Source organism: Hyperoodon ampullatus (assembly GCF_949752795.1).
Source record: "Hyperoodon ampullatus genome assembly, chromosome: 2".
Lineage (NCBI taxonomy): Eukaryota > Metazoa > Chordata > Mammalia > Artiodactyla > Ziphiidae > Hyperoodon > Hyperoodon ampullatus.
Genome location: NC_136915.1, coordinates 4,550,747 through 4,573,768, shown reverse-complemented (window position 1 = coordinate 4,573,768; position 23,022 = coordinate 4,550,747). Strand labels below are relative to the sequence as shown.

Here is a 23,022-nt window from a genome sequence, read left to right as displayed (position 1 = left end):
CTGGGGCGGGGGTCCCCAGGGCTGGAGGGAGGGGACTGAGATGCCCTTTCGGCCGGGAGGGATCTCCTGTGCCCCAGCCGTGTGCGTTGGGGTCGGGATGGAGGTCTGAGCGGAGTGGGGCGCCCGCGGGACTGGGCGGGGGCCGGGATTCCGCAGTCAAGGCGAGGGCGTTTGTCCCCGGCGGGCCCCCTGCCCCCAGCATCCAAGGAGCTCCCCTGGAGGAAGGAGGAGGTCCGGGAGGGACCCTCTGAGCCCGGGACCTTTGGGCTGGGGGTCAGAGCCGGGCTGCGGGCGGGAGGGAGGGTGTTCCCCGCCCCCGGGGTCCCGGCGCGCTCAGCGGGCGGGCGCGGCCGCACAATGGCAGGAAGCGGGGCTCCGCGCTTTGTCCGGCGGGCGGCGCAGACCGCCGCTTCCTCCGGCCGCCATGGGGACGGGACCCGGCGTCTCCGGGCGCCGCGCGGCCTCCAGGCCGAGCCCCGAGCTGCCCTCCCGGGACTCCGAGCCCGGCTGGGCGGGGGGTCGCGGCCGCCACGGGGAAGACCAGGTAGGGGAGCGGGGGGCCGGGTGGGGAGGCCGGGGCGGGTGCGCGCGCCCTCGTCCGCGCGCGTCTCTAAGCGGATGGGCAGGCGGCGGCCGAGACCCCTGCCCCCGGTGCACACCGCGGGGGTGCGGGGGGCGAGGAGGGGCTGGGGGCCTGGGATGTGTCCCCCACCCCGGCACCAAGGGTGCCAGGCAGCGGAGGAGACCGCCAGCGCCTGGCCTTTTGTGTCTGGGGCTGACTCCGGACACACCTGTGGGTCCCAGGCCCTGGACTGGGCCACCCCTCCCCCTTTCCTTCCTCTGCCCAGGCCCTGCCCACACCCCTCCTACTCCTGCCTCTGGCCAACACCCTGGTGTAACAGAGAAGACTGACTTCTTGTGCCCCCATCCCTGTGGGGATCAGCCTAGACCATGATCCCCAAAGGGCCAGGCCCCCCGTTATTTGTAAAATTGTGGTCCATTCTTTGCCTTTGGAGGTGCAGCGTGACCTGGCTGTTCCATCTGGTGGGCTCGCCCCTCTTTGGCTGAGTCCTGGGAGCTTTTGGTCCTGGACCCTGCTATCCGTCTCTGGCTGGCTGGGGTGCTGTTCCCCTCAGAGGGTGGGCGTGGTGGGCAGCAAGGAGGTGGGGAGTAGACCCTGGGTCTGAGAGAAGAGGCCCAAGAGTCTGGCCTTGGGAAGGGGCTGCCCTGCTATAGTGCTGGGGAGACCGCCAACCCTGGAGGGGATGGAGGTGAGAGAAGGGGTGGGGAGCAAACAGTGTGGGCTCTGCCCGACCGAGCCTCCACCTCCCAGTGGGGCTGGGGGTTCTCGGAACTTCATCCTCAACCAAACCTGCTGAATACTCACCTGCTTCAGATCCTGGGCCTGACTCACATGGCCACTGGTGTCCCTGAGCCTGGGGGCTGCTGGGAAGATGGGAGCAGAGGGGGTCAGCCACCAGCTGGGTTCCCGTCGTTATTATTAGCATTAGTGTCTGGTAGTAATAGCAGTAGCAAGAGAAGGAGAAGCTGTGGCGGAGTTAAACAAGGCCCACCACGGTGCTGGGAAATGAATCTTCCCGAGTCTCTCCAGCCCAGGGTCTTTGCAGGGCAGGGTACCTAGTAGGTTCTTGATAAATATTTGTTGAATGCTAAATCTGCCTTAAAGAGTGAATCTTTGTGAAATCTGCCATCTATATACTGGATTGGTTTAAAAATGAGATTGTGGCACAGAACCAGGGACTTGGGCTGGAAGGGTCCCAGAGACACACCCCCCCCCACCCCGAACCCTTACAACCTAGCATGGCTCCTGCCATGTCCAGGCAGGAGACCAGGGCCTGGGCAGCTGGTAGGTCCGCAGTCCCACTGCCCAATGCCAAGCCTGGAATCAGAAAAATGAAGCTGTCAGGGAAATGGCGAGAGGCCTGGAAGGGGTCAGGGGGGCACCTGTGCCAGCCTGGCTGCCAGGCTGGACACAGAGGGCCAGAGGGCTGCCGAGCTGGCAGGCTGTGGGACTCCTGGGAGGAAAAGACAAGTGCTTTCCCCAGATTTGTTGTCAAGAGGTGATGCTCACGGCCGTGGGTCCCAGCATCTGCAAAGCCAGGCCCTCTGTCAGAAGTGCCCTGGGGGTGCCAGAGGGTGGGGGGCAGAGCCATGGAGGAGAATAGGGGTTTTCACACTTTAAAAAAAATGTTTTGGTTTGTTTGTTTGTTTAGTCTTTTGGCCACACCACACGGTGTGCAGGATCTTAGTTCCCCAACCAGGGATTGAACCCGTGCCCCCGGCAGTGGGAGCGCAGAGTCTTAATCACTGGATCGCCAGGGGAGTCCTCACACCTTAGCAGTAGATCAAGTGAAGATAGAAACAGCTGCTCTGCTTAGGGTGCCCCTCACCCTTGCCTCCAGCACCGAGAACACACTTGAAGACCCCTCAAGAAGGGTGTGGAAGTGCGGGGCGCCTGGTGCTCAGGCTGCCATCGGGAATATGGGCCATAATGCCCAGGGCCCAGCCCCCCAGAAGCCAGACCCCCCTGGAGCAAGTGGCTTCTGTAGTCTGCCTCCTGCCAGCTGTCATTTCTGTGTCCACGTTCCCTTTCTGTGTGATGGAGGAGCGGAAGGGACACAAGAGCCAAAACAGCAACCATAAAACTCTTCAATATAATTGATTTCCTCTTGTCTCCTTACCCCCCCCAGGCTGACCCGAAGCCAGCCTCCCCCACTCCTCTCTCCCTTCTCCACTACCCAAGAGATGGTGTGAATGTGGTGAAAATGTGGACTCTGAAGCTACATACCCTGGGTTCAAGTCCTGACTCCACTGGCTGTGTGACCTTAGACAAGTTACTTAACCACTCTGAGCCTCACTTTCCTCATCTGTAAAGTACAGACAATCGTAGCCCCCACCTTCTGGGATGAGGAGCCCCCCAGTGCAGCCCCAGGCACATGAGGACCATGTTATCAGTGATCAGACTTTTTCAGCTCCCTCTTTCCTCCTCTCTCGGGCCACTTTCTCTGCTGTCTAACCCATCCTCACCCTGTCTGTCATCTTGAAAATCTCTGATCGGACTCTCTCCAGCCAAGATCTCCAGTGATCCTCCATCACGCTACTTAATAATTAATAATTGAACCAGTATTTATTGAGCGGCTAGGACTGGCGACCAGGCAGCCAGCCCGACGGGCCAAAATTGCTGTCCTTGTAGTGCTGGCGGTGTGGAGGCAACAAAGTGAAGCACACAGACTGTCCACCAGTGGGAAGCCTGAAGGAGAGACGGGCGGCGGGGTGGAGGAGGTGACGGGGAGCGTGGAGGAATGAAACCTTAGAAGGGTGAGCCGAGGACTTCTGAGTGAAGGTCTGCAGGAAGGGAGGCGGCTGGTTATCTCAGCGTCTGAGGAAAAGCATTTCGGGCTGAGGCATTAGCAGCCCAGGCTCAGCGGTGGAGCACATCGAAGAAGCACGTCGGAAGGCAAGGCGGGACGCTGGTGGGCGCGGTGGACAGAGCCGGGTTGGGAGCGCAGGACCGGAGGCCCCTGAGGTCACCAGCCTCGGCAGGAGATGGGAGCCGCTGCGGGCTTTTGAGGAGGCACGTGTGACTCCTCTTTGACCTGGGTCCACCGTGGCCGCTCACGGAGAGCAGACTGGGCTCAAGGGCGGAAGCAGGGAGACCAGCTCTGAGGCCTTGTCACCCCGCTAAGAGCCCATGGGGGCCGGGGCTGGAGCCTGAGGTGGCCTGGAGAGGGTGGCCAGGTTGAAGCTACGGATATTAACGGTGGAGCCCGCAGAAGTGCTTGCCTGAGTGGGGGAATAACAGAAAGATCACTGGTGACCCCGAGGTGTTTGGCCTATTGTATTCTTTTCCTGGGGCTGCCGTAACAGATGAGGGTGGCTTTAGAACAACAGAAGCTTGTTCTCTCAGTTCTGAGGCCAGAAGTCTGAAATTAAGGTGTGGGCAGGCCATGCTCCCGCTGAAGGCTCCAGGGGAGGATCCTTCCTTGCTTCTCACAGCTTCTGGCACGTCTAGGAGCTCCTCAGTATTCCTTGGCTTGTAGATGCATCAGTCTTGTTGCTGCCTCCGTTGTCCCATGGCCTTCTCCCTGTGTGTCCCATCTCTGTGTATCTTTCCTCTTCTTTTAAGGACAGTAGTCATATGATTACTCCATACTCTATGCTGTAGACCCCAGTATGACCTCAACTTAACGAATGACATCTGCAAATGCCTGTCTTTCCAATAAGGTCACGATCTGTGGTGCTGGGGGTTAGGACTGAACCTGTCTTTTTTTTTTTTTTTGCTGCACACAGGCCTCTCACTGTTGTGGCCTCTCCCGCTGCGGAGCACAGGCTCCGGACGCGCAGGCTCAGCGGCCATGGCTCACGGGCCTAGCTGCTCCGCGGCATGTGGGATCTTCCCGGACCGGGGCACGAACCCGTGTCCCCTGCATCGGCAGGCGGACTCTCAACCACTGCGCCACCAGGGAAGCCCTGAACCTGTCTTTTTGAGGGACACAATTCAACCCATAACATCACCACCCCCGGAAGGCGTTGCTAGTAATTGAGATGGACGGTGCTGCGTGGAAAAGTTCAGGAGCTCGTGCAGACGTTTTATTTTTTTTATAAATGTATTTATTTTCGTCTGGGTTGGGTTTTCGTTGCTGTGCGCAGGCTTTCTCGAGTTCTACATGAGCGGGGGCTACCCTTCGTTGCGGTGCGCGAGCTTCTCATCGCGGTGGCTTCTCTTGTTGCGGAGCACGGACTCTAGGCATGTGGGCTTCAGTAGTTGTGGCTCGCGGGCTCAGTAGTTGTGGCTCGTGGGCTCTAGAGCGCAGGCTCAGCAGTTGTGGCGCATGGGCTTAGTTGCTCTGAGGCACGTGGGATGCTCCTGGACCAGGGCGCCACCAGGGAAGTCCCCGTGCAGACGTTTTAAGTTGGAGATGCTTGGTCCCGACTGGAGGGTGCACTGTGGGAGCCCCTCCCCATGAGAGTGACTGAGTCACTGGAGGGTGGATGGGGATGAAATGAGAAGGGGTCCACGGATGGTGAGAGAGCAGGGAGCAGGCGAGGGGACTGAGAGGGGAGGGACCAGCAGAGCATGGGTCCTGGGGGCCGAGGAAGAAATGGTTCCCAAGAGACCACCTGTGTCAAATGCTGGGTCCCGGGAGAACAGACGAGAGGACTCAGAAACGTGGACATCATTGGGGACCTGAGAAGAGTGAGTTGGGGAGGGGGCCAAAGCTGGATGGGAGAGGGTCTGAGGGAAAATGGAAGAATTAGAAAATCTCCAGTTGCAGCCATCGTAGTAATAATTGATTTAGGCAAAAGCCATCAACAAGGGCTAAAGCCCTGGAGTGTGCGATTGCTGGGGAGCAGGGTATCTCAAAGTGTCACCCTAAGATGACGTCCTCATTACAAAGAGAGAATGCGACTTTACACAGTGCAGCGAGATCCCCAGGTGATCGGACACTGTGGAGGACACAGTCCACCCTCTGGCGTCCTGGCCCAAGTGCTCAGCCTGAAACTATCCCAGACCTCCAGACAAGTCCACGTGGAGGAGCTTTCTGCCAGACTGCTGGCATGGCTGCTTCAAATATATCAGTGTCATGAAAGACGGGGGAAAAAACCTAGGGCGTTCATTCTTTTTTTTTTTTTTTTAATATTTATTTATTTATTTATTTTTGGCTCATCGGGTCTCAGTTGTGGCATGCCGGCTTAGTTGCCCTGTGGCATGTGGGATCTTAGTTACCTGACCAGGGATCGAACCCACGTTCCCTGCATTGGAAGGCGGATTCTCAACCACTAGACCACCAGGGAAGTCCTGGGCATTCATTCTTTTTTTTTTTTTTTTTTAATGTTTATTTATTTTGCACTGGGGCTTAGTTGTGGCAGGTGGGCTCTTTAGTTGCGGCTCACCATCTCCTTAGCTGCAGCACGTGGGCTCCTTAGTTGTGGCAGGCAGGCTCCTTAGTTGCGGCACATGGGCTCCTTAGTTGTGGCATGCGAACTCTTAGGTGAGGCATGCATGTGGGATCTAGTTCCCTGACCAGGGATCGAACCCGGGCCCCCTGCATTGGGAGCGTGGAGTCTTATCCACTGTGCCACGGGGGAAGTCCCCGGGCATTCATTCTTAAAGGGATAAACAGACAAAACCAAATGTACATGTGAACCTTGATTGGATCCCACGTGGGAAAAAAAAAATCTATAAAGGACATGATTTAGACAGTTGGGAAAATGCCAAGGTAGACTCTAGGTGGACTAAGTATCATCACTTAGTTTCCCAAGTGTGACAGTTGTGTTGGGGTTTTGCACGAGCAGGTCTGTGTTCTCAGGTGGTGTCATGATTTCCTCCCCAGGGGAAGGGGGGTCATGAGCCAGTGTGGCAAACGTGAACAACTGGGGAAGCCAGAAGGGTGTATGGATGTCGTTGTACTATTCTTTTAACTTTCTGTAGGTTTGAAATATTTTGAAACAAAAAGTCAGGGAGAAAGAAAATAGAGGGTAATGGGAGGAAAGAACAGGAAGGGGTGAGTTTAGCTGTAAAGAGAAGGAGAGAAACAGGTTGGTTTGCCCGTGGGAATGACCCGGTGAGAGGGATGAATGCTGAGCGGGGTCCTGGTTCTTAGGCTGGAGAGGGGGGTCTCGGTGGAAGGCTGGCCTGGGATTGGAGCAGCGCAAAGCCCCTGCAGCCCGGGGCAGGGGGGTGGACGTGGTGGTAGGAGCTCGTGGACTGCCTTCTGATGGCTTCTGTTTCCCTAGAAAAGTAGGCAGTCGAGTTGGTGGGGAGTGAGTTAGGGAGGGTTGGGGGATGGAGAAGATAGGACAGCCATCCATGGTGGTGGGGATAAGAGTAGCCTGGGGCGATTGGGTCAGTCTGGGATCCTGTCACTAAGCAACGGGCCGTGGGTACCACATAGGCACCCAGAGGCCAACACCATTCCCCAACTCCTCCGTAACCCGCTTCATACCCTAACTTAGAAATCCAGGTGGGGTCAGCTGTTCGGGGGCCACACAGGTCATAGAATCGAGGGCAGAGGCCCTGGGCAGGGAGGAGGGGGAGGTATTCTGTTTCAGGCACTGAGGTGGGCAAACCAGATGTCAGCCCCGGCTCCACTTTTTGGTGCCCTTTCTGCCTGCGCTCCGGAAGAGGCCCTGGTAGCACCCGCCTCGTGGTTACCTACTTGAAATCTCCCCTTTGGCACTGCATTCCTTGCGGGCAGGGCTTTGCTTTCTCGCATCTCCCAGAATGGACACCTAGTAGGTGCTCGGGAAGCGTTTGACAGGCACTCTGTGGGGCATGGATGGTCGGACCTGAAGAGCCGCCCCCGTAGGGGCCAAGAGCCCCGTGTACTGCAGTGGTCTGCGTCCACCCCACCCCCCCATCCTTCCCCTACAGATATGCCACCACGCCGACTGCCAGCAGCTGCACCGCCGGGGCCCCCTCAGCCTCTGCGAGGCCTGTGACAGCAAGTTCCACGGTGCCATGCATTATGATGGGCACGTCCGCTTCGACCTGCCCCCCCAAGGTGAGCACGGGGAGGGTGCCCAGCCCCTAGAGCTCCCTGCCTGGGGGCACAGTGTCCTGCTAACTGTCGGCATCACGACAGGGCCATCAGAAGGACACGCGTTGACTGTAAACGGTGAAACCCAAGTCCACTGCTGTCCCTTTTGTTCCACAAGTTTTTTAACAAGAGAAAAAGTTGGGGACCGGCCCAGCTCGAAGGCAGGTCTGTCTCCACTGGGTGCCGGGTCCTTCTCGATGGGTCTGCACCTCCCACAGCTGCCCCCACCTCTGTCCCTGCCCGGCCCAGCAAGAAGGTCCCCTTCCCTCTTGTCCTCAGGGCAGGGGATCTCTGGGCAGGTTCTCCAGCCAGGCAGCCAGTGAGCAGAGGGTGGGGTGGGGATGGGCAGGTCAGAAGGAGCTTGCAGCAGGAAACAAGAAACCCCTCCTGCTGAAAAGGGACTTGGCCCCGGCCTACCGGCAACTGGCTGTGCTGGGGTGGCTCTGGTCTCCTTTCCCAGCTGGTCAGAGGGACCAAAGGACTCGTCCCCTCTGCCAGGGCCTCCTGGGACTTTGGGTGTGTTCACCGTGGTGGGGGAGGGGACGCCTGCAAGAAAGAGCCATGGACTTTGGTTCCTTCCTGCAACAATCCCAGAGGCAGGGCTTCTTTATCCCTATTTAATAGATGGGTAAACTGAGGCAGACTTGTACTGGGGACAGGGCATCACCCGGGGTGTCATCCCAGGGCCCTTGTGTCTTTTTGAGTCTGGGGGTGGATAAAAGATAAGCAGTGACTGAGTCCCTCCCCTCACAGAGCTGAGGGGCCCTGGCTAGTTTGGGGTGGGGTCCGAGGGTCGGTAGCAGGCCCTGGTCCCTCTGGAGTCGGCCGTGTTGGAAGGCTAAGGAGGGGGCCAGGGAGGGAGCGGGCACAACCCCACTCCCACTTTACACCGAAGGCTCTGTCCTGGCTCGGAATGTGTCCACCCGGTCATGCCCCCCGCGCACCAGCCCTGCAGTGGACATAGAGGAGGAGGAGGAGAGCTCTGTGGATGGCAAGGGGTAGGTGAGGGGTTGGTGGGCATGGCACACACCTGGGGGGTCCCAAGGCTGGGTCTCAGATCACAGAGCCAGGGACCAGAGGCTTCAGAAGAGCTGACTGGAGACCCCGCCTGGCCTCTGCTGCTGCCGGGATTCCTGGAGGGTGAGCCTCCAGGGCTTCTGGGATCAGACTACCTCATGAGGTACCACTGGGTGTGACTCCCGGGTCGGCCACCAGAGGGCGAACAGCCCCTCGTGAGTCCTGGCTTGCCTGAGCAAACCTGTGTTACCTGGTCACCTAGGGCCAGCAAGGGGTGGGCAGCCAGCTGGGACCCGCCCGTATCCCACCCTGGTGAGGGCCCACCCATGCCTCCAACCTCTGCCCTCACCGGCTTCCTTGCAGGGACCGGAAGAGCACAGGCCTGAAGCTCTCCAAAAAGAAAGCCTGGAGGAGACACACAGATGTAAGGAGCCCCCAGGCTGGCACAGCAGGCGCCCACAGCCTCTGCCCCTCCCGGGCCCTTTCCTCCGTTCCCGAGGCTGGGCCCGTCTGCTCTAAGTTCCAGGACCAGGGAGGGGGCCTGGAGTGAGCGTGTCCCTCCCTCACCACCCAGCCCTGTAGCCCAGCCCTGCTTACCTTAGCCCAGGTGGGGGATGCTCCAGGAGCTCCTGCCTCCACGGAGGGATGCTGGGTGCCTCCCTGGGACAGAAGAGGGCTGGGAGATCCCTGCATTCACTTCCCTGCTGGGGCTCCCATCCGGAACCCTGGGGTGGGGAGGCTAGGGGGTGAGGGGTGCAGAACTGAGACCCCCTGTCCTGTCAGGACCCAAGCAAGGAGTGCTTCACGCTGAAATTTGACCTGAACGTGGATATCGAGACAGAGATCGTACCAGCCATGAAGAAGAAGTCGCTGGGGTAGGGCTTGGTGGGGAGAACGGGGCTGGGGGGCAGGTGTGGCCTCCTGCAGGTGTGACCGTGTGTATCTGTGTGGGGGCCTGTGAACAAGCATGTCCCCCACCTGTGGGCACCCCACCCGTGTGCAGTGAGGGCCCGGGTGCTGTGTTTGTATCCCAGCCCCTGCACGTGGCCTAGTCCTGCGGGGGTGAACGGGCGTGGACGGACATGCAACGGTGTCTGTCTGCCCTGGTGTGCAGATGTGAACATGTGAGGGCAGGGGCGTGTTGTCTCGTGTGTAGAGGCACGCAGGAGCGTGAACCTCTGTGGGCAGGGGTGTGTGTGTGCACGGACCTGTGTGTGATCCCCTGGGTGTCTCCCTTTTCCTTTGGGCGGGTGGGGTGGCGCTGGTGCTGTGGACAGGTGACTGCAGCCTGTGACTGCCCCCAGCACACACGCACCTCCTGTCCCGGGCAGGGAGGTGCTGCTGCCAGTATTTGAAAGGAAGGGCATTGCGCTGGGTAAAGTGGATATCTACCTGGACCAGTCCAACACGCCCCTGTCCCTCACCTTTGAGGCCTACAGGTTTGGGGGACACTACCTGCGGGTCAAAGGTGAGCAGATGACTAGATGGGCCGGGTAGCTGGGGCATGGCTGGGTCCCTTGGGGAGGGTGCTTCTTCCCAGGCTCAGGTTCCCATTGGCCATGGTCTTGAGCAAGCTCATTACCATACAGGTGTCTCTGCTGGGCGGCAGTGCCAGGCGTTGGCAGGGCGGGGCTTCAGGGGAGGGCAGCCAGGCCTTGGTTTGGATCCTTGAGGGAGAGGGGCCTGGGGCCCCCTTCTCCACCGGGCCTGGGCGTTGAGGACCTCTACTTGTCCCTACTGCCACCCCAGCCAAGCCAGGGGACGAGGGGAAGGTGGAGCAGGGGGTGAAGGACTCCAAGTCCCTGAGTCTGCCAATCCTGCGGCCAGCCGGGGCCGGGCCCCCCACCCAGGAGCGCGTGGACCTGCAGAGCCGCCGGGAGAGCCTGGACATCCTGGTGAGGAGGGGCTGTGTCGGGGCTGGGGACAACGAGGGGCCAGGGGGAGGTCACCTGGGCGCCTCGCTGCTCCCTCTGGGGGCTTTACTTTCCGCTTCTGGGAAATGGGGCTGGCTTTGAGGATACGGGGCCCTCCCTGGATCTAACCATCATACCCCACGGTGATGTCCCTCGTCTCTGAGAGTCTGCTGGTGCCCGAGGAGTCTGTGTGTGTGTGTGTGTGTGTGTGTGTGTGTGTGTGTGTGTGTGTGTGTGTGTGTGTGTCTAAGCAGACATTGCGTGGGGAGCGAGACTTTGTGTGTCACTGAGTGTGTGTCGGGGATCCACGTGGACCTGGGCTGCTGAGTGCATCTGAGTGTGTGTGTGTGACTCTGCGTGTTCTCCCCACCTGCTTCATGCTGCTGGCTGGGGCGGCAGGCGGGAGCGGGATCCAGCTGCGTCTCTCTGGACCTTCCGGCCCCCAGAGCACGTGTAGGTCTCAGGAGAGGCGGCGTCCCAGGGTGCGGGGGCGTGCAGAGACCCTCCTGCTTCCCGGGCTGGCCGAGGTCCTGGAAACCCACCATGGGGTGGGGCTGTGGGGGTCTGGCCCTGACGCCCGCTCCCCGGCCAGGCCCCTGGCCGCCGACGCAAGAACATGTCGGAGTTCCTGGGGGAGGCGAGCATCCCTGGGCAGGAGTCCCCAGCGCCCTCCAGCTGCTCTCTGCCCAGCGGCAGCAGTAGTGGCAGCAGCAGCAGTGGCGGCAGCGACAGCTGGAAGAACCGGGCAGCCAGTCGCTTCAGCGGCTTCTTCAGCTCAGGCCCCAGCACCAGCGCCTTCGGCCGGGTATGTGGGCCCGTGGGGGCTGGGGCAGGGCAGCTGGCTGGCCTTGACCCCTGACTCTGACCACAGGCCTCCTTTCAGGAGGTGGACAAGCTGGAGCAGCTGGAGGGCAAGCTGCATGCCTACAGCCTCTTCGGGCTGCCCAGGCTGCCCCGGAGGCTGTGCTTTGACCACGACTCGTGGGAGGAGGAAGGGGATGAAGAGGAGGACGAGGACGACGCCTGCCTGCGGCTGGAGGACAGCTGGCGGGAGCTCATCGACGGGCACGAGGTGGGTGCCGCGCGTGGCCTTCCCCTCCCTCCTCAGGGAAAGGGGGACGTTATCCCCCTGCTCCACGGGGCCCTTCCCAGGGTGACGGGATGTTCCACGGGACAGCCCTGCCAGGCTGCTCTCACCGTTTACCCGCTTTGGAGGCACTCAGGCAAGGCGAAACTGGCTGGCCCAGAACTTGGGGGGGCCTCTGTGTCTCAGCTGGGAAAAAGGTTGCGTGCAGGGCCGTTCACCCTTCTCACCCGCTCCGGCCATCCCGGCACACGCGGGGGCTCCTGGAGACACCCTGCCCTTCCCACAGAAGCTGACCCGGCGGCAATGCCACCAGCAGGAGGCAGTGTGGGAGCTCCTGCACACAGAGGCCTCCTACATTAAGAAACTGAGGGTGATCACCAATGTGAGTATGGCGTGGGCCCAGAGCCACTCCGCCTCCCCGCCCCCCCGTGGCCTCCTCTGGGTGCCCCTCAGCAGAGTTTGGGCCTTTGCCGAGGAAGCAGGTGCCAAGCAACAGAGGGGAAGGAAAGTGGGAGAAGGGCCACACCCTGGGGTGGAGGTGATTCCCAATGGCCCCGGGGAAACTGCGAGGGGGCTTGGGGCGAGTTTGCCAGGTTGAGCTGATTAACACAGACCTCATCCTTTCACTCATCCTTTCATCGGCTGTTTCTAAACACCTGCTGTGTGCCAGGTGCCCAGCAGCCCACACCCTAGACGAGGAGGCAGAATGGGTAGGCACTGGGGGATGTGTGTAAGGACTTGGACCTTTGGGGAGCACCTGTCCTGGGCTTGTGGGTTCAAGGAAGGCACCCTCCGGGCAGAAACTCCAGACTGAGCCAGGGCACAGGTGGAGGAGAGAGTTCCAGGTGTGGCTGTGAGGGCAGTGTCCCAGAGCTTCCCTCCAGGAGGGGCCTGGGCAGGGGCACCCCCAGGTGGGCCGTGGGGAGCGTCTTTTCTCAAAGCGGGAACCCTCTCTGTCCCAGGCTGCCTCAGGCACTCCCAGGATGGGAAAGGGGTAGAGGGGAGCCTAAGGGTCTGGGTGGGGGCGTCGGGACTGGGACCCCCCTCCTCCACCAGCTGCAGTGCTCCCTGCCCCCCACAGCTGTTCCTGTGCTGCCTCCTGAACCTGCAAGAGTCAGGGCTGCTGTGTGAGGTGCGACAGGGCCTGGGGGTGGGGGGCACAGTACCAGAAAGTAGCGGGGAGGGGGGAGGGGCTGGAGCAAGGGAGGGGACAGACAGGGGCGGGGCTGACTGGTGGAGTAGGTGAGGGGTGGGGCCTGGCTTCAGCGGGTGGGGCTGGGGCTGCAGAAAGGGTGGGGCGGCCGGGGGGCGGAGCCAACGACGGCGTATGTGAGGGGGCGGGGCCTGGAACCAGCGGGTGGGGATGGGGGCATGCTGAAGAAAGGTGGGAGCGGGGCCAACGGGTGGTGGGAGGGGAGGGGAGGGGGATGGTCAGGGGCGGGGCCCGGTAGAGGGGCGGGGCCGAGCGCACCTCCCACCCACCCACAGGTGGAGGCGGAGCGCCTGTTCAGCAACGTCCCCGAGATCGCGCGGCTGCACCGCGGGCTGTGGGGCAGCGTGATGGCGCCGGTGCTGGAGAAGGCGCGGCGCACGCGGGCGCTGCTGCAGCCCGGGGATTTCCTCAAAGGCTTTAAGATGGTACGGGCCGGGTCGGACGCAGGCAGGGACACTGAGGCGGGGCTGGGGCGCCGATCCCATCTGCCCATCACCCCAGCCTCCCCCTGACCAATGGCCCGAATGACCCTTAGTGGTCAGAGGCGTGGAATTCAGAATCAGTTGCCCTGGTGTGAACGCCACCTGGCCGTGTACCCTTGCTACCTGGCCGAGGGTGATCGCTTTCGCTGAGGCTCAGTTTCCTCACGTGGAAAACAGGGATAATAAGCTTGCCCCCTGCGGTGGTCGCGAAAGGCAGTAAGGAAGAGCGAGTGCCGGGCCCAGCCCGCGGGGAGTGCGCGGTAACGGGTGCTGTGCTTGTTCCGCCCTGCGGCAGTTCGGCTCCCTCTTCAAGCCCTACATCCGGTACTGCATGGAGGAGGAGGGCTGCATGGAGTACATGCGGGGCCTACTGCGCGACAACGACCTCTTCCGGGCCTACGTCACGGTGAGGGCGGGTGGGGCTCGCTGCTGGGCCCGGGCACAGGACGGTGGGCCCACCTGGGCGGCAGGTGCAGGGGGGGCTGGCGCTGGGCGTGGCCTGCCATAAGCCCCGCCCCTGCCTCCCCTCCGCAGTGGGCCGAGAAGCACCAGCAGTGCCAGCGGCTGAAGCTGAGCGACATGCTGGCCAAGCCCCACCAGCGGCTCACCAAGTACCCGCTGCTTCTCAAGTCGGTGCTAAGGAAGACAGACGAACCGCGCGCCAAGGAGGCCGTCGTCACCATGGTAACTGGGGCGGCGGGCAGGGTCCCTCCCTGGCTTGCGGCCCCTCCCGGCCCTGTACCTGAACTGCCCTGGCCCACCCGTAGATCGGCTCGGTGGAGCGCTTCATCCACCACGTGAACGCGTGCATGCGGCAGCGACAGGAGAGGCAGCGGCTGGCTGCCGTGGTGAGCCGCATCGACGCCTACGAGGTGGTGGAGGGCAGCAACGACGAGGTGGACAAGGTGGGCGCCTCCGTCTGTGCGGGGGCCGCTGGCCCTGCTGGGAGCGAGGAGGGGCCAAACTGGCAGACAGATGGGAGGCTACGCTGGGAATCTCTCTGGAGGACTCCCCGCTGAGATGAGGAGTCAGACTCTGACCTCTCCTGCACCTGCCCCCACCAAACCCCCAGCTCCTGAAGGAATTTCTACACCTGGACCTGACAGCACCCATCCCTGGCGCCTCCCCTGAGGAGACGCGCCAGCTGCTGCTGGAAGGGAACCTGAGGATGAAGGAGGGGAAGGACAGCAAGGTGACTCCACCCCCCACCCAGGGCCCTCGCCCCACCCCCTCTTACCCCGTGGGTTTCGAACACCCCTTCCTTGGGACCCCTTGTGATTCTTAGCTGCCCAGTCACCTGGGTGGCGATTTAAGAACTGGTGACTTTTATGATCATATGAAGGATGATTATCTGCCTGCAGTTTACTCTTTACAAATACAGCAGCCGGGTCCCAGCCCATCAGGTGCCATTCTAGCCCACCTGCCAGGGCCACATGTGTTCCTGGTGGGAAGGAGGGGGCACCTTCCGTGAGCAGGACAGGAACAGCCCAGAGTCTTGCTACTGAGCTGTTAATTTTTCAGGCACTGTGTAACCCAGAGCCTACAAAGCGTGATTTTAAAACCACCTTCCTTTTCCTCTTTAATGTAAACTTTTAACTGGCATAAATCACAAGTATATAGCTTGATGAAAGAAAATCGGCTTGCCCTTCATTTAAATTTTACTCAGATTCGCGGGGAGTGGGGGAAGGGAGGTGTTTGACACCAGTGCCCCCAGGAGAGGGTGTGGCCGCAGACAGGCTGAGGGTCCCTGCCCTGGCCCTGACCTCTGGCTTCTGCTCCCACGGCCTCCCATCCCCCAGATGGACGTGTACTGCTTCCTCTTCACCGACCTGCTCTTGGTGACCAAGGCAGTGAAGAAGGCAGAGAGGACCAAGGTGATCAGGCCACCGCTGCTGGTGGAAAAGATCGTGTGCCGGGAGCTTCGGGACCCCGGTGAGGAGCCCGGCCCCGCCGCCCCTGGGCAGGGCCTGGGACGGGCGGGCGCCATGGTCTCAGCCAGCACTGAGGCGAGCCCTTCCTAACCAGGGTCCTTCCTTCTCATCTACCTGAACGAGTTCCACAGCGCTGTGGGGGCCTACACGTTCCAGGCCAGCGGCCAGGCTTTGTGCCGTGGCTGGGTGGACGCCATCTACGATGCCCAGGTGAGAGCAGAGCGGTGGGCAGGCTGGCAGGGCGGCCTGGTGGGGACCGCTGCTCACAGCCCGCTGGGGCCCTGTGCACCCACACCCGCAGAGCCAGCTTCAGCAGCTGCGTGTGCAGGAGCACCCAGGCAGCCAGCAGCACCTGCAGAGCCTGGAAGAGGAGGAGGATGAGCAGGAGGACGAGGACGAGGACGAGGAAGGAGGGGAGAGCAGCGCGTCGGCTGCCAGTTCCCCTACCATCCTGCGCAAAAGCAGCAACAGCCTCAACTCGCAGCGCTGGTACGTTCATCCAGGACCACCCAGCAAGCCAGAGCAGGGCAGGTACTCCAGCCGGGACTCTTGACCCCGAGGCCATTAGCACTGGACAGGGCCGGTCACATCCGTTTCCTCTGAATGGCTTTATGATGTGAACCCAGTGGGGGTGGGGACGGGGGCTCTGTCTCCCACCAGAGTCCAGGGGAGGATGGCTAACGGTTCTCAACTTGAGTGCCAAATCTGATACATTAGTGGTAGCTGCCTGGAGCTGAGCTGAAGATTCTTAGACTGTATCCAACAGGAGATGCTGTGGTCGCGACAGACACCATTACTGACACCTGTGTTGTGGGCTCAGGTGCCACCTGCTTGCCGTCTCTTGAGCCTTGAGCTCCAGGAGGGCAGAGGCTGTAGACTTCTGCAGTGCCCAGCGTGGGCCGCACCAGGCCATCTCGGTTTCCTTTGGCTGGGCTGACTCTCCTCTCGCCTCCACAGTGTCTCGGATGGCTCCACAGAGACCCTGGCCATGGTGGTGGTGGAGCCTGGGGGGCTGCTGTCCTCTCCCGAGTTCGAGGGCGGCCCCTTCAGCTCCCAGTCAGACGAGACCTCTCTCGGCACCACCGCCTCATCTGTCACGCCCACCAGCGAGCTGCTGCCCCTGGGCCCAGTGGATGGCCGCTCCTGCTCTATAGACTCCGCCTACGGCACCCTCTCCCCGACCTCCCTGCAAGACTTTATGGCCCCAGCCCCTGCGGTGGAGCCAGCACTCCGGCCCCCAGAGTCATCGCAGGCCCCTTCACCCCCACCCTCGCCCCGCCTCCGCCGACGCACTCCTGTCCAGCTGCTGCCCTGTCTGCCCCACCTGCTCAAGTCCAAATCTGAGGCCAGTCTCCTCCAGCTGCTGTCAGGGGCCACCACCCGTGGAGCGCCCCCAGCCCCTAGCCGCAGCCTGTCGGAACTCTGCCTGGCTGCTACCGTCCCTGGCACCAGGACTCAGGGCTCCCCTCAGGAAGCTGGGCCCAGCTGGCATTGCCAGGGGGCACCAGGCCCTGGCAGTGGCCCCGAGCTGTCAGAGCTGGAGGGTGGAGCCGGCTGCCCAGCTGGGGAGCCCAAAGGACCCACCAGGAGGAGCAGAGAGCTGTCCTCGGGGGCCTCACCCAGGGTCCAGCCTGAGCCCCCCCCGGGGACCTCTGCCCAGCACAGGAAGCTGACGTTGGCCCAGCTCTACCGAATCAGGACCACCCTGCTGCTCAACTCCACCCTCACTGCCTCGTGAGTGGCCTGGCCTGGGACAGGTGGCCCAGTGTGCTGGGGGCACTGTCATGGCGGGGAGCAGATGGCATTTGGGGACGGGTGTGGGAGAGGGAGGCTGAGACCAGCCTCAGCACCTGGTGAGGATGCACCAGTGGGCAGTGGTGAAGAAGAGGCCTGAGCATTCCGGTCGGGAGGAGAGGGTGGCTGGAGCCCCTCTGAATGCCTTCAGCCAAGGAAGGACCGTCTCTCCCCTCCTCTCCACTGCAGGGAGGTCTGAGCAGAGGGAGGCTCCCAAGGGTGCCACTGGCCAAGGGACAGCAGACAGCACGCCTCCTGGGGTGTGCCGGCCCCTGCTCCAGCTGCTGCCTTATGTGTGCCCCAGCCGGAGTGCTGGGCAGGATCTCTGCCACCGTCCCCAGGGCCCAATTTGCACTTTGCCAGACTGGCTGGAAGTGGGGGAGGGCTCAGCAGAGGCCCAGGCCCAGGCTGCAGGGCCCCGTTACAGCCACCACTGTCACTAACCTGCCTGTGCCTCCGCCCCCCAGCCTAGGCAGGGTCCCTTGCCCGATACCCCCGAAGTCACCAGCTCCAAGCCTCTGGGCTAGGCTCCAGGGCTGGGATCCCAGGCGGCCCCTCCCACCTCCACCCTCATCTGGCCCCAAACGGGACGGTTCCCCTGCCCTCACGTCCTTGCCTCCCTCCCTCGCTCCCTCCCACCTACCCACCCACCCAGTCCTTGGGCTGGGCTCTGTGTAAAGTTGCATATTTATTGAGCTTTTGATTCTTTTATAAAGACTTGTATATACTCCACCGGAAAGAGTCCTTTGCTTTTGGAACGCCCCCCTTTCCGGACTCAGGTGCACTTGGGCGCCTCCCTGGGCTCCCGCCCCCTCCCTCTGGTGGGGCCCCGCTGGAAGAGACTGTGGGAGCAGAAGTGAATTAGTGGGGCGGAGATCGCCTGACCAGTACTCCCAAGGTCAACCCCTGTCCCCTGCCGCAGACATGAGGCCCACCACTAGAGCCCCCCACGAGGTGCCCTCCCCCACGCGGTACCTTAGAGGGCCCTGCCCTGAGCCACCCCTCTGAGCTTATGCCAGGGTGGGCCATGGTCTCAGGCTCTGCTGAGAGTGCCCCCTAGGACTCCCCTCCAGGGCGGGGGGGACGCCACGCAGTACTTGGGGAGGGTGGGTCTCCCACCTGGGTACTTCTGGCCCAACCCCTCATGGCTGAGGGCGGGCTCTGAGGCCCAGAGAGGGGAGGTCGCCTCCCTAGGAAGCGGTGGTCTCAGGGTTGAAGCTAGAACCCAGGCGTGGCACCTGGCTGCAGCCTTGTGCTGTGTGCACCTTGCCCACCAGCCGCCTCAGGTGAGCTCAGGTGTGCGGGCTTCGGCCTGGGGGCTCGCTTCCTGGTACCGGCGGCCCCGCCCTGCGCCCTCCCCCTCCGCCTCCCCCTAGGCGGGCTCTTCGGGCGGCGCGGGGTGGGCGGGGCGGGCCTGCGGGCGCCGGCCTGGGCCCCACCCGCGGCGGGCGGAGCGGGGAAGCCCGGGTCGGGTCGAGGGCCCAGCGTGGCGCCCAGGGCCATGGAGCCGCGGCCCGGGGCGTGTGCGGCGGCGCTGGCTGCGGTGAGTGGGGTCGCGGGGACACGACCTCGAGCCTGGCCGGGGCCTGAGTCCCCGAGGCGGCGAAGGAAGGGGACGCGGGGATGGGGTGGGGGTGGGGATAGGAGCCTCCGATCCGGCCTCGCTGGGGGCTGGGCCGGCCCCTCTTCCAACCTAGTTAGAGGTTCAGCCGGGGTGGGGCCCTTCCGCCGAGAGGAAACACCCTCTCGGAGCCGGAGGGATCTGGGGGCCCGAGGCAGAGAAAGATCAGGGCCCCCCACCTTAGCAAGGGCGTGGGTGGGGGTGGGGACCGCCTGCTGCCCAGCCTTGAGAGAAGGGCTGGTGGGAACCCTCTTCTCTGCCCCTCCCAAGCCTGGTCTGTGCACAGGGGAAGGAAGTTAGTCCAGAGCCCCACCGATGGGCACCCCTTTGGGGCAAGAACCTGAGAAGTGGGCTGCTCTGTGGGCAAGTGCTGGAGCCCCTGAAGGCTGGGGAGACCGGGTAGAGAGCGCCCCCCGCCTGGGCAGCCAGGCTGGGAGCCAGCAGCCCCTGTCCCCCAGGCCCTCCTCCTGCTGCTGGGTGCCCAGGGCCAGGGCAGCACTCCCAGCCCTAGGTGTGACTGTGTGCACAGCTTCCAGAAGAGGAGCGGTCTGGTCTGCTGCAGGGGCTGTCCAGCAGGTGAGCGGCTGCAGGGGTGGGAGGGACGTGGCGGGAAGTGAGGGCCGATGGGGCAGGCGGGGGTCAGGAGGGCTGGGCAGTGGTGGGAGGCAGGCCAGGGATGGGACGAGGGGAGGCTGGGAGGGAAGCAGGGAGCCCGAGGCGGGAAGGCGGCAGCCCTCTTTGACCCCAGGCTGGGTTCCACAGGGCACTACCTGAAGGCCCCCTGCACAAAGCCCTGTGGCATCTCCACCTGTCTCCCGTGCCCCCGGGGCACCTTCCTGGCCTGGGAGAACCACCACAAGACCCGCTGTGCTCGCTGCCAGGCCTGTGACGAGGAGGGTGAGGGGCTGCCTAGTGCTTGGGGGCAGGGCGGCTCTGGAGGACAGGCCCTGGCCAGGGTCCTTCTGAAGGAAGTGGCTGGCTCGAGCCCAGCCTTTGGCTGGGAGAGCCCTGTGCCCACCCCACCCTGGGGCCCTCTACCCTGACCCTGCCTCAGGATGCCTTTGTGCCCTCTCATCCTGGTGGCCTTCCAGCCTCTGGTCTGTGGTGATCTCCACACTTCTCTCACTTTGGGGGTGGCCCTGTCTCGGGTCTCCTCACCTCCATTCTCCAGGGGACCTGTCCTGCCTCTCTGTGGGGCCCTTTGGCTCTGACAGTCTCTGCTCTCCCCCGTCTCCCCAAACACCCCTGCCAGCCTCCCAGGTGGCCCTGAAGAACTGCTCGGCGGTGGCGGACACCCACTGCGGCTGCAAGCCAGGCTGGTTCATGGACTGCGTCGTCAGCCAGTGTCCCCACAGCTCTCCCTTTCGCTGCCACCCGTGCCCAGACTGTGAGGCCCTGCACCGCCGCACGCGGGCCCCCTGTGGGTACCCCCGATCTGGGCTGTCTACTCCCACACCCCCTTCCCCTGCCTCCTTCTCTCCCGTCCTGACCCACACCATCTCCCGGACCACAGGTTCCAGCGGAGACACTCACTGTGGGACCTGCCTGCCCGGCTTCTATGAATATGGCAACAGCTGCGTGTCCTGTCCCACGTAACTTCCTGGCTGCCCTGGGCTGGGGGAAGGGAGGCTGGGAGCAGAGTGGGGATCGAGAGGGCTGCTGTCAGGGAGGAGGGGCTTGACCCTATGGTAAGCGGGTCCCACTTCAGGCAAACACTGGATGGTAAAGAGAAATTTGAATTCACCTTATGTCAGATAAATAAGGGGGCATATCTTCACTTTATGTCATATTTTCCTTTAGTAATCCTTCCAGCCCTACGTTAAGGATAGGATGTGTCACTTACAGAGAGAGTCATGTTAATATAGTTTCAAAACTTGGGCTGAGACTCAAGATCTGCCCCTTGTTCTCAGAGGGACCTTGGGCAAGTTACTTCACCTCTCCAATCTGTGGCCTCCCCATCTGAACGTGGGAGTGTTAGTGGCTCTCCCCAGGGCTCTGATTAAGGGGTGACTAACTTTATTCACGCATCTGCTCCCCAAGTGTTTCTTGAGCATCTGTCATTTCCAGACACTGTTCTAGGTGCTGGGGAAACGACAGGGAACAAAACAGGCAAATCCCAGAGTTGACATTCTAGTGCCCCTCGGTCTAGTCTAGAAGAAGCTCAATAAGTAGCGTTTGTTGTTACTGTTATGGACACCAGTGACGTTTCAGCAGTACTTGGGGAACATTCTTGGGTAGAGTCAGGCTCTCAGGAGGGAAGGGCCTCCAGGATGGAGAAGATGTCAGGTGGTCCTGAGCAGTTCCCCCCCCCCCCCGGTGTGTACTCCCTCACCCTCCACCGCATCCTCTCCCCTTGCAGGAGCACCCTTGGGGGCTGTCCTGTGCCCTGTGTGGCTGTCTGTGGCTGGAGGCAGGGTAGGTGGTGAAATGGAAACGCCAGTGGGAGAGCTGAGATGGGCCGAGGGGACGGTGGGGGATGGCTACCACCCACCACCCACCAGCTGCTCTTTCAGTGTTCTGGGTCCAGGTGCTCCTGGCAGGCCTGGTGGTCCCACTCCTGCTTGGTGCCACCCTGACCTACACATACCGCCGCTGCCGGCTTTGCAAGGCCATAGTTCCTGGTAAGTGCACGTGCGCGCGTGTGCCACGTTCCTAGAGGCCTGGGGTCAGGATGGGTAGCCCAGAGCCCATTCGGCCTGACGCAGTGGGGGAAACTGAGGCAGGGAGCGCTGGGAGTGGGTGCTGAACGGTTCCGGAGGTTCCGGAGCCTTGCCTGGTTGCTGATTAGATTCTCTTTGTGTCTCTCAGCAGGTGAAGCTGGGGTGGAGGCTCTGAACCCCCTGCAGGTAAGATTCTCAGTAGTGTTCTAGGATGAGAGTGAGCAAGCCTTCCGGAGCTGAGCGGTTGGGCCTTATTATAACTCGTGATCCCAGCGCGGCGCCTGGTAGCTGGCACGGAGTAGACCTCACGAACACATTTGCTGAGTTATCAGTGAGTGGGAGCAGCTCAGGGCCCGTCCTCAAGTGGCTCTGAGTCTACGGGGGTCTAGACAGGTAAACAGAGGCGAACAGTTCAGTAGGAAGAGTGTCACCACGGTGAGGCCTCTACCAGGCTTGGCGGAACAAGGAGAGGGCAGCAGCGGCAGGGCGTTCCAGGCAGAAGAGGGAGCTCTTCTACTGGGTCACAGTGAGAGGGCACGGCCACCGGGGGAGGTGCCACCGGGGGATGTTTGCTGACTGAACCAGGGATGCCCACCCCTGGCCAGAGACCCCAGAGCCAGGCAAGCGAGGCTGACCTGGGGCCTCTCTTGGCTTCCAGGCCACCCACCTCTCACCCCCGGACAGCAGCCCCACCCTTCCGGTAACACCCAGCGGCAGTGAGAAGGTCTGCACCGTCCAGCTGGTAGGCAGCAGCTGGACCTCTGGCTCTCCCCAGGCCCAGGAGGCGCCCTTCCCGGAGGTGATGTGGTCCTGGGACCAGCTGCCCAGCAGAGCTCTTGGTAAGGGATTTCAGGGGCCTGAGGCCTTGAGCCCATTCTCCTGAGTCCGAGGTGATAAGCTGTGCTTTCCTGAGGCCACTTGCCCACTTCCCGTCCCCTAACTGACCAGGTGGACCTCCCTGCCCCTTGGCCCCTACCTGCATTCCCCATTGGCTCTCTCTGGCCGCAGGCCCGCCGCCCCCGCCCTCGCCGGCGCCCCCTGCAGGCTCGGCGGCCGCCATGCTCCAGCCGGGCCCGCAGCTCTACGAGGTGATGGACGCGGTGCCCGCGCGGCGCTGGAAGGAGTTCGTGCGCACGCTGGGGCTGCGCGAGGCGGAGATCGAGGCGGTGGAGGTGGAGGTCGGGCGCTTCCGCGACCAGCAGTACGAGATGCTCAAGCGCTGGCGCCAGCAGCAGCCCGCGGGCTTGGGCGCCGTCTACGCCGCCCTGGAGCGCATGGGGCTGGACGGCTGCGCCGAGGACCTGCGGAGCCGCCTGCAGCGTGGCCCGTGACGCCGGGGCCCACCCGCCACTTCGAGGCTCTGGTGGCCCTTGCAGAAGCCCTAAGTACGGTTACTTATGCGTGTAGACATTTAATGTCACTTATTAAGCCCCTGGCACGGCCCTGCGTAGCAGCGCCTGCCAGCCTCACCCCTGCGCGCCCCTAGGGTTCCAGTTAAGGCGAGGAAGCACCAACGACCATCAGCTGTTTCTTGGCCTGTGTTTGGCTGAGGCCTTGGTATTATTAAAATCTGTGAAGAAAAGCTGCTGCTTGGTGTTTCCGCGGGACTGGGGGTGTTAAGTGGCGCAGGCTTGGTTTCCCAGGGGCGTCGAAAGGGCCAGAAGTCTTGCCACCCACGGCGGAGGCCAGTGTGGCCCGTAGCCCAAGCCTGCCCCTCCGGCCCCGCCATGGCCCAGTTACCC

The 23,022-nt window shown here is 62.3% G+C and overlaps 2 protein-coding genes across 3 annotated transcripts; both read left to right on the top strand.

Moving 5' to 3' along the window:
* Window positions 1-409: 409 nt before the first annotated feature.
* Window positions 410-16,943, top strand: PLEKHG5 (pleckstrin homology and RhoGEF domain containing G5; the record flags this gene model as incomplete). Of its 2 annotated transcripts, XM_079698280.1 has the most annotated exons (20): window positions 410-544; window positions 7,397-7,526; window positions 8,458-8,560; window positions 8,943-9,003; window positions 9,363-9,454; window positions 9,911-10,047; window positions 10,329-10,474; window positions 11,085-11,297; window positions 11,376-11,564; window positions 11,866-11,961; window positions 12,661-12,711; window positions 13,068-13,217; window positions 13,570-13,680; window positions 13,809-13,958; window positions 14,042-14,179; window positions 14,347-14,466; window positions 15,074-15,206; window positions 15,300-15,415; window positions 15,507-15,694; window positions 16,163-16,943. In XM_079698280.1, the coding sequence occupies exons 1-20, from the start codon at window positions 425-427 to the stop codon at window positions 16,941-16,943; spliced, it is 3,225 nt and encodes a 1,074-aa protein (XP_079554406.1). In that variant the 5' UTR covers window positions 410-424. The 2 variants fall into 2 exon arrangements, with proteins under 2 accessions (XP_079554406.1, XP_079554407.1); XM_079698281.1 differs by lacking the exons at window positions 410-544; window positions 12,661-12,711 and having other exon boundaries at window positions 7,469-7,526.
* A 1,557-nt stretch (window positions 16,944-18,500) lies between these two features.
* Window positions 18,501-22,707, top strand: TNFRSF25 (TNF receptor superfamily member 25; the record flags this gene model as incomplete). Its single annotated transcript, XM_079727948.1, has 10 exons — window positions 18,501-18,542; window positions 19,079-19,196; window positions 19,383-19,517; window positions 19,873-20,040; window positions 20,134-20,212; window positions 20,980-21,035; window positions 21,134-21,241; window positions 21,429-21,466; window positions 21,939-22,119; window positions 22,289-22,707. The coding sequence occupies 10 exons, from the start codon at window positions 18,501-18,503 to the stop codon at window positions 22,609-22,611; spliced, it is 1,248 nt and encodes a 415-aa protein (XP_079584074.1). The 3' UTR covers window positions 22,612-22,707.
* Window positions 22,708-23,022: the final 315 nt, after the last annotated feature.